A 9,671-nucleotide genomic window follows, 5' to 3' on the forward strand; every position below is an offset into this window, starting at 1 on the left:
AGACCCGGGAGAGGGCCAGGTGGGGCCCACCTGCAGAGCAGGCCCCTTCTTACCTTTGCAGGGGAAGCCTCTGCCACATGGGTATGGAGCCGGTTCTGGGTTCAGGTCCTGGTCTGGAGTAAGTTGCTAGCCTCCCAAGCCTGTTGGCTTAGCCGTAAGCACCTGACACCTGCACTGTCGGTGGCCAGGAAGGTGAAATCAAGTGACACAGGGCCTGGCCTGAGAAGTCCCCAGAAATGTCATCTGAGTTGGATGACATCAGAGGATCAGAGGATCAGAGGACAGAGGCAATGAGAGCAGAGAGGTCTGTCCATGATCAGTACAGAGGGGACACGGCCTGGCACATTCCCCAACAGGGAAGAGGGTGGGGGCAAGGGTCTCTGTCACTGAGAAAGGAGCCCGGTTCTATTCTGGGGACGTGGGAGCCACCACAGGGTCTCAAACAGGAGACGTGATCTGATTTGTTCTTTAAAGCAGGTCAGCACGCCTGTGGCCCACAGTCCCAATCCAGCTCCCAGTCCACCTTCACAGGTTTGGGGGGACGGGGCCACACCATGTCCTCAGGCTGCCTGTGGCTCCTTTTGCACTCTAAGAGCAGAGGATCGTCCCAACAGGGTCCAGCCGTAGCCCCAAAGCTGAGTTGGAAACATCTACTTGACCCTCACAGAGGAAGTCTGCCAATGCCTGCCCTGGAAGGCTCACTTAGGTCACTACTTGAGGAGGGGACTGAGGTTGTGTCCCTGGGTTCCTCTGAGTCAGGGAGACTCATTGGCAGCTGTCGCGAGGTTACCCAGGCGAGAGGCCGTATGGAACGAGGGAAGAGGAGGAGTGTCAGATTTGGGGTGTTGGCTTGCTGGAAGAGTCGGAGAGGAGCTCTGGGTTCGAGCCTGCATAACTAGAGGGTGGTGGTGCGTTTGGTGGGGGTACATGTGCGTGTGGGGGGGACATATTCCACTGGGCTGTGTTGAGTTGGAGGTGACCTTGGATGTTCAGTTAGCGCAGTTGAATATTCAAATCAGGGAAGAGACTGACGCCAAAGTGTACATGTGAGAGCCGTGAGCATTGAGGTGGCGCCAAAGTGTACATGTGAGGGCTGTGGGCATTGAGGTGGCACCAAAGTATACATTTGAGGGCCATGGGCATTGAGGTGGCATTGTGGGCCTTGGGGTCGAATGCACTCCCCTTCGGGTGAGAGCAAGGAAAGAAGAGAGCGGAGCTGAGGCCCTGACCCCCGAAACCAGCCTGCTCGCCCTGTGTCTCGGCCGCACTTGAGCCCTGCTTCCTCTCCTTGCAGGCCTACCAGAACTGGGTGAAGAAGAACGGCGCGGAGCAGACGCTGCCCACCCTGGGCCTCACCAATGACCAGCTCTTCTTCCTGGGGTTCGCACAGGTGAGTTCGTTAGGGGGAATTATGCCTGACAGAGGTACAGATCCCCGCAAATCAACAACTTCCGAACTCCTCAGACCCTCTTCAGGACATCATCCTGTGAGGAGGCGAGCTTCCTATCATTAGAGAAATCCAAGGAAGGGCCATAAATACTAGTAAAAGTATCCTATCTGGTGGAAGAGGTCCCTCCTGGTTCTGGGGTTCTAGAAACTTCTTAATCTCAAGATAGCCAGACCCAGTAATGCACGCCTAATAATTCCAGCTCCTCAGGAAGCTGAGGCAGGAGGATCACAAGTTCAAGACCAGCCTCAGCAACTTAGCAAGACCCTGTCTCAAAATCAAAAATAAAAAAGGGCTGGGGATGTAGCTCAGTGGTAGAGCACCTCTGGGTTCAATCCCAGAACTGGGGGAGAAAAAAAAATTAAGGTGTGCCAGGTTGGCACTTGATTTTTTTTTTTTTTTTTTTTTTTCTTTTCTTTTGCAGTCCTGGGGATTGATCCCAGGGCCTTGTGCTTTTAAGGCAAGCACTCTACCAACTGAGCTATCTCCCCAGCCCAAGGTTGGCACTTGAGTTGCCAGAGCTGCCAGGCCTTTAGACAGAGTGTCCTGCCCAGGAAATAAGAGATCTGGACTAAATCCAAGATTTGTAGAGTTTGGGCAAAACCCTCGTCCAGGTGAACCCTGGGTCATAGCATCAGAGACTGCTGTGGCTGAAGAGACACAGCTTGGTGACACCTGCATAGGAAGCGCAGGCACAGGGGGCACGGCAGCCCCATCCCATGGGCCTTCCTGACTCTTTGGGATCCGAGTGCCAGGCGAGAGCTCGTTCCACTAGTGTTGTGATAGGGTCCATCTGGCGTGACCTCAGGGCCCCGCAGTGACCCCAGCTTCTCCCCCTCGTTCCCTCAAAGGTCTGGTGCTCTGTCCGTACGCCCGAGAGCTCCCACGAAGGCCTCATCACCGACCCCCACAGCCCGTCCCGCTTCAGGGTCATCGGCTCCCTCTCCAATTCCAAAGAGTTCTCGGAACACTTCCACTGCCCACTTGGGTCACCCATGAACCCTCGTCACAAGTGTGAAGTCTGGTAAGGGGCGAAGCACAAAGAGCCAAGACAGAGGAGAGGAAGGGGCCGAGGACGGGCCCCCGGGAGGCTGCCAAGTCCACCCCTCCTTCCAGCCCTTGGCCACCCAGGGCCTCCTTCCCTGACCCGAGGGCTTGCCGGCGGCACTGAGCTGTGACAGAGGGCCTCTGCATACCCTAGAGTTCTCCCCTGTGCAGACCTGTCGTCCCGTGCACGATGCACCACCTCCAGCGGGCATTCGGGTATCGGGCTGGTGGCTCGCCAGGCCTGGGCCCCACACTGACTAGGGTGGAGGGACTCAGCCCTCACCCACACCCAGCACCAGATAGACCACGATGACCACTGTGTCAAATGCTTTAAAGATATATTTTTGGGGAAACTATTTTTTAAACATTGTGGAATACACTGGAATTCTTCAGGGAAAAATGCATTTAAAACACTTTCCCCCTCCCCCCCAGGAAAGGATTAGTATATTTATTATGTTGTTTTTCTAAATAACCTGTGGACAAAAGAAGCCCCACTGATCTTCCCCCTCAAGGCTGGGCTGAGGCAGGGACCCCTGCCAGGCCACTCAGCAAATCTCCCAAGTCCAGAGCTGCCTCGGCCCTTGGGGTGTATGACTGCCACCCCGGGTACTGCTGCCACAGTCACCTGCAGACGGGAACTGTGGGGGCCAGGCAGAGGGAGGAGCTGGCCAGAGGACCCAGCTCATGGCTGGCACCTCTCAGCTTGCCTGCCCCAGGCCCCAGAGTCCAAGCACGGAAACCCCAGCAAGGGAGATCCGATCCCCACTGTCACAGCAGGGGACGGTGGCCATGGCACAGTGAAGCCAGGTCCCAGCCCTCCAGCAGTCTGAGGGCACCCAAGCGCCTGGACCTGGGACACAGGAGCCCTCCAGCGCCAGATGCCCTCGGCTGCCCGGGGACGTTCTCTTCCGCTCCTCCTCTCTTGGTCACCCCATGGGACCTGTTGCCTTTCTGGAGCAATCCCCCCACTCAGCCATGTTGGGCTCTGCCTCGCTGGGTCCCTCTTCCCCAGGGGAAGGAGAAAAGAGAAACTGCTCTTGCCTCCTGCAGGGTCCAGATCCTCCCTCCGAGCTCCGTCCTCTGCCCCAGCCTGGTCTGGTTCCAGACCGGTTCTCTAGTGCCTTATTGGAGGCTGCGGCCCCGAGCCCCACTGGGGAGACAGCCCTGCCCCAGAGGCCCTTGGCCTCCTCAGTGGAGCCCCCAAGTGTCCTGACTGGAACCCAAGGCCATACCCCTGCTCCTGGTGCCCCCAGGAGCTCTGGCCTGCAGAGGAGTGGCTCTGGACAGAAGTCGGACACCGCTGCGCCCGCCCTAGGCTCCAGCCATGGCAGCCCCTGGTTGGGATCAGGATGGCACCTGCAGCTGGCCAGGCTCCTCTCCTTCTGGGTGCTGTTAGACAGGAGGCTAAGGGAAAGGTTCCCCAGCCCACTGGCTTGTGGAGTCAAGGGACCAAGAAGGTCGTCCCCTCCTGAGGCCATGCTTCCCCAACAGTGGATGCTCCAGCTGCACCTGATAGAGCTCCCTGCAGCCGCTGGGCAGCCCCTGTGACTAAGGCGGGCAGCCAGCCACCAGCCAGGCCTTGCCCCACAGCGAGCGCCCCTCAGGCAGGAAGCCAGACTCCTCCCTGTCCGAGAGGCACAGACAGCTCAGCCCTGCCTGTGCGCTCAGGTCAGCAGGAGGCTTGCAGGTGGGCTCCAGACGATGCCCCTTATTCCTCACAAACCAGTTCAAGGCCTGGTAGCTCTTTGGGAGAAAGAAAAGAAGGAACCAGGGAAGAAGCTAGAGCCAGCCAGCTGGGAGGTGGGCCTTTCCCATCCCCAGCTCCTGTCTGCGCCTCCTCTCCTCCACCACGCCTTCCCCGTGGAGGGCGCCGTCCTGGAGAGAGTCAGCACCACCAACCAGAAGCAGGTGTCTTCGGGCTGGCGTCTAGCCAGAGCGAATGTAGATGGCGCCCACTGTCAGGATGTGCTGGGGCAGGGGAGAAGCCCCACCCCCACTGCCCCTCCAGAGTGTCAAGGCCAAGGTGAGATGCGCAGCTGCACTCCAAGACCAAGGGAGCCGTCAGGCTTGCTTCTCTGTGGGTACCTGGGTGTGGGTTTGGAGCTGGGAATCTATTTTTTATATTATGTTTCGTGCTACTGTAGTTTTGGTGTGGCACTATTGTAATTAAAATAAAGTACTTGTATCGAGAGTCAAGTGTCTGAGTGTCCTTCCAGGGTGGTGTGCATCCTTTGGAGCCACGAGAAAGCCCCAACCAGCTCAGAGCTGCCCACCCTGGCCTCACCAGGAAGAGGCATTGGACCCTGAGGAATGGCCAGAGCTTACTCCTGCCTGTGCCCGCCTAGCCAGCGTTGGCTCTTGGCAGGCTGTGTGCACACCCCCTACTGGTGAAAATGATGCACGTCACCGCCCAATGGCCAATGTCGTATTTCCATTATCTTAGAGCAAAAGAGTTTCCAGATCTCAGATGCTTCTCAGGGCAGGCAGGAAATTCAGAGAGGTTCAGAAAAAGCCTGACTTTTATGTATGTTCTTCCCTCTGCCTGGAATGTTCTCTGACTTCTCTTGCTGGTAAACTCCTACCCATCCTCCAGTGCCCCACTCAGCATCACCTCTAGGAAACCCTTCCTAACCTCCAAGTCTGCATCAGGGGGCCCCTTGGCCTTCCCTCTCATCCCAGAGTGTATAGTTTGCTGGGGCTGTTGTAACGAAGTACCACAAACACGACAGATCAAGGCATCGTGGGGCTGGTTCCTCCTGAGGGCCGCAGGGGAGAACTTGCTGCATCCTCTCTCCTAGCTGCTGGTGGTCTCTGGCGATCTTTGGTGCTTCTGGGCTTGTAGAAGAATCACTCTATCTCTGCTCACTTTCAGATGGCCTTGTCCTTGCGTCTGTTTCCACATCTTCCTTTTTTATAAGGATATCAGTTATACTGGATCGGAACTCACCTTAATGGTCTCAACCAATTACATCTACAGTGACCTTATTTCCAAATAATGTCATGTCATGAGGTGCTGCAGGTTAGGACTTTGACACATGAATTTGAGGGTAGAGAGACACAATTCAACTCATAACACAGAGACCCGGATTCTCTAGGTAATGGAGGTACCCACAGCATTTCCACTGCCTGAAGCAGGGCCAGGCACATAGCAGGGCACAGTGACTGCTGGCTGGCTGGGAGGAAGACCACTGGATGGACAGGTGGCCATAAGTAATAGATGTTTGAGGACCATCCCAAATGCACCAACACTGGAGAGAACCAACTTGGTGGGCTGCAATGACCAAAGACTTCCTGGAGCAGAAAAATTCCAGAATTGCTTTAACTGAATGGGAGGGACTGGGATTCACATCCCTCATTGAACATAGTAATGGCTGGTGCAAACTCTCCCTTGGGACAAAATCCCTCCTCTTGACTCTGCCTGGCTTATTCTTAGAGTACCTGGAATCGAACCCAGGGGTTCTTTACCACTGAACTACATCCCCAGCTCTTTTTATTTTTTTATATTTTTATGACAGGGTCTCACTGTATTGCTGAGGGCCTCACTAAATTGCTGAGGTCAGCCTCAAACTGTCAATCCTCCTGCTTCAACCTCCCTAGTCACTAGGATTACAGACGTGGGCCACCAAGTCTGGCTTGATTCTACCTGGCTTTAAAAGGAATAGGTCATTTCTCTTGAACTCAGTTTCTCTAGCTATAAGATGGACAATTTACTCTCTCCTCTGTCCTGAGTAACCCTCAAATATGGGGAGACTGTGAGATGACAGAGCCAGTGATGTGCTTTCAGTGATGTGCTCTGAGCGCCGATTGTTCACACTAGGTGTGAACAGGCCTGCGAGGCCCATAGGCCCCAGCATCTCTCCCCTGTGCAGGGGGAGAGCCCCTCCCCTCCAACGTCGTCCTCAGGAGAGCATCCTGTTTGAAGACAGGGTCCCTCCCTGTCACTGGCCCCCCCCACACACACACTCGCCCCCTGGGACTTGTACCCCGCCCCCTTGGTCTCTGTTCTGTTCTGTTGGAGCGGTGCTGGGGATCTAACCCAGGCTTCGCTCCCAAGCCTCCACCACTGAGCCACATCCCGGGCCTCCAGCTTCTTTCTGGAACCCAAACAAGCCTAGCCCTTTCCGGCTCAGGCTCTTGGTCCCGTGGGTCCTTCAGGCTGGAAAGTTCTCTGCCCACGCACTACCCCTTGCCAAAGAGGATAAATGCGTGGATTCTGTTTGGCCCCTCTGCGAACCACGTGCTTCTTCGAGTCCAGTCATGAGCCGCGAGTTCGCCGCGGCCTCTCCTTGAACTCGCAGCAAGTTTGTGGGAATTTCTCAGGCCTGCTGCTCAGTGTTGGAGTCACGCGGGGACACTGGGTTACAGGGCAGGAAGTGGCTGAGCTGGATTCAGAACCCAGGCCACTCACAGGGAGCCGCATGGGAAAACGTGAGAAGCTGCTAGAAATAGAGAAGACCCCAGGAATGCCGCGTGTGCACGTGTGTGTGCATGGACGCGCGGGCTGGAGGGGCTGGCTGCTGCCCACCCTCCTCCCAAGAAGGGAGACCTAGTTTCTACCCACCCTACCCGCAGCCCTGGCCTGCAGATGCCCTCTCCCAGTGACCAAGGGCGGCTCCTTCCCCGGCCCCGCCCCTCGCCCCGCCCCTCCTCCTAGACCCTCGCCCAATCACGTTCCCATCCCAATCAGGGCTTGAAACCCCAACCTGGCCCTGCGGACTTCACCCAGCACACGAGCAAACACATGCAGGATGTAACTTGGGAACAGCTGGAAAATGTAAGCAATCTGTAATAATCGTGTCAGCAAAAGGGCCCCGCAGAGGCGCTCTGAACGAGGGGATTTAGCAAAAGTTTAAACTTTTAAAGAATCTGGCCCACTAATGAGCCCAGCCGGAATTGGGGAAGACCTCAGTAGAGAAACCCAAGAAACTTTAGCAAAGACCATCAGAGAAGCCCTGAGCGAATGCACCTGAACACCCCGCCCATGGAGGCAGGAAAGTCCAGTGTAATCATCGCTGCCAGCTCTCCCGAAAGTAATCTATAACTTCAGCGTACTCACAAAGTCCCAAGATAATTTTGCATAGAATTTGATAAGCTGATTCACATGAAAGAGAAAATGCACAATCGAGGCAATTTTGAAAAAAAAAAATGAAACAATGAAGGAGCTATATTCCATATGTAAATATTTATAAAGTAGTGGTTAATGAGAGCATGGTGCAGGTGTAGGAACAGATAGCAAACAACCCGAATAGATCAGAAGCCAGAAACAATCCTGCCAATATGCAGGAATTAGTATAAGATAAAGGAAGCACTTCAAATGGCTGGAGAAATGGACCATGTAATAAATGGTGTTGGGGGATCCATTTAAGAAAAAGTGAGTTTAGGTGGAATTCCCTCCTGCTATGTACATCGGTAAGTTCTCTATGCATTAGAGACCTAAACAGACAAAAATTATAAATGTATTAGATAATATACAACAATGTGTTTATAAATGTTGAATTGGCAAAGCCATCTTTCAAAAGACACAAAAAGTAAAACATAAAAGAAAAGACTAACACATTTGGCAATATCAAATTTAATTCTTTTGTAAAATGAGATACAATAGGGCAGGTGATGTAGCTCAGCAGTACAGCGCCTGCCTAGCAGACAGAAGGTGCTGGGTTCAATCCCCAGAATCACCAAAAAAGAAAGGAAAGGAGAAATTCAGAAATAAATGAGAAATAAGAAAAAACCCACCCTCTGACCATCATTTGCAAAGGAAGCCTCAAGATCGCAGCAGAGGGTGACTTGAACTGGGAATTCTACTCAAAGAAACGAGGCTAGGAGAGGGCAGATCACACCACCACAACACCACTGCAAATGGGGAGGTGGACAGGTAGAGTACTTGCCCACCATGCTGGAGAAATGCTCACAACCATGACAGTCCTCACTTTGGCAGCTGCTCCTGTGACCAGAGCTGGTCTGTTTTTTTTTTTTTTTTTTTTTTTTGGTGCTGGGGATTGAACCCAGGGCCTTGTGCTTACAAGGCAAGCACCCTACCAACTGAGCTATCTCCCCAGCCCCCAGAGCTGGTCTTTTTTGTTGCTGCTGCGCTGGGAATTGAACTCAGGGACACTCTACCACTAAGATACAACCCCAGGTCTTTTGCCCATTTTTATTATTTATTTTGAGACAGGATCTTTCCAAGTTGCAGAGGCTGACCTTGAACTTGCAATCCTCCCGAGTCTGGGATTATAGGTGTGGCCACCACAACCGGAAAGAGCTGGTCTTCGTAACTCCCTTCCTCCATTTCCCCATTTCGTATTTCCTTTGCGGTCACCAAAGGCTTTATCTGGTGTAACTCTCTGCCTCGTGGGATGACCCAAACCTTCATCCCTGGAAGTTCTGGGCCATTACAGGCCTGCCTGAATTGGGCTATATTGGTTTTCCATTGACTTTAGTCACAGGACCTGGGAATAAAAGATGCTGTAGCTGGATGCAGTGGCACACACCTGTAATCCCAGTGACTTGGGAGGTGGAGGCAGGAGGATCACAAGTTCAAGGCCAGTCTCAGCAATGTAGCAAGACTCCGTCTCAAAATAAAAATATAAAAAGGGCTGAGGATGTAGTTCAGTGGTAAGGTGTCCCGGGTTAAATCCCCAGTACCAAAAAACAAAAGAGATCGAGAGAGATGGAGAGAGAAAGAGAGAGAGAGAGACTAAGGAAACCTCTGTATTCTAGAAGTACTCTTCTCACCTCCACCGTGCGGTAAAAATACAGTTTCAACTTGGTCATCATAACCATAACCCAGCCAGCCCAGTACCCTCCTTTGCCTGTTAAGTGGGAGGCAATTAGAACCTAAAGTGGTGAGTGGTGGGTGGTGGGTGGCGGCCTCAGTTTCCAGTAGGATCATTGCTTTGGTGGCCTGGAGTTACGCTTCTGGCCAGCCCCAGCTGAGGACCCAGAACTGGAAACAGTTTTGCTAATGGATTGGAAGGCTGAGGTCACTCCTGTTTCTACCTGTGAAATATGGAGTATTTCCACCTGTCTTCTAGTCCCGTGAATTCTTGTAGGTCATGAGGTAAACAGGCCATAATGGACACTGGCATAGAGGACACTGCCCCAGCCCTGCAAGCTATTGCCACCAAGGTGGCACTGCCATTGAGTTTTAAATGCCATTCATTTGCTACTCCAGCAAGCC

General features: G+C 53.5%; 1 protein-coding gene across 4 annotated transcripts in view; it reads left to right on the forward strand.

The window, feature by feature from the left end:
• The window catches only part of Ece1 (endothelin converting enzyme 1), a 94,315-nt gene extending 89,630 nt beyond the window's left edge, over positions 1 to 4,685 (forward strand). For all 4 annotated transcript variants that reach the window (XM_047545602.1, XM_047545594.1, XM_047545583.1 and 1 more), the window contains 2 exons: positions 1,295 to 1,390; positions 2,299 to 4,685. In XM_047545602.1, coding sequence (XP_047401558.1) covers positions 1,295 to 1,390; positions 2,299 to 2,475 — 273 coding nt within the window. In that variant the 3' untranslated portion in view covers positions 2,476 to 4,685. The remainder of the gene's footprint in view (positions 1 to 1,294; positions 1,391 to 2,298) is intronic.
• Positions 4,686 to 9,671: the final 4,986 nt, after the last annotated feature.

This window comes from Sciurus carolinensis, chromosome 1, assembly GCF_902686445.1.
Source record: "Sciurus carolinensis chromosome 1, mSciCar1.2, whole genome shotgun sequence".
Lineage (NCBI taxonomy): Eukaryota > Metazoa > Chordata > Mammalia > Rodentia > Sciuridae > Sciurus > Sciurus carolinensis.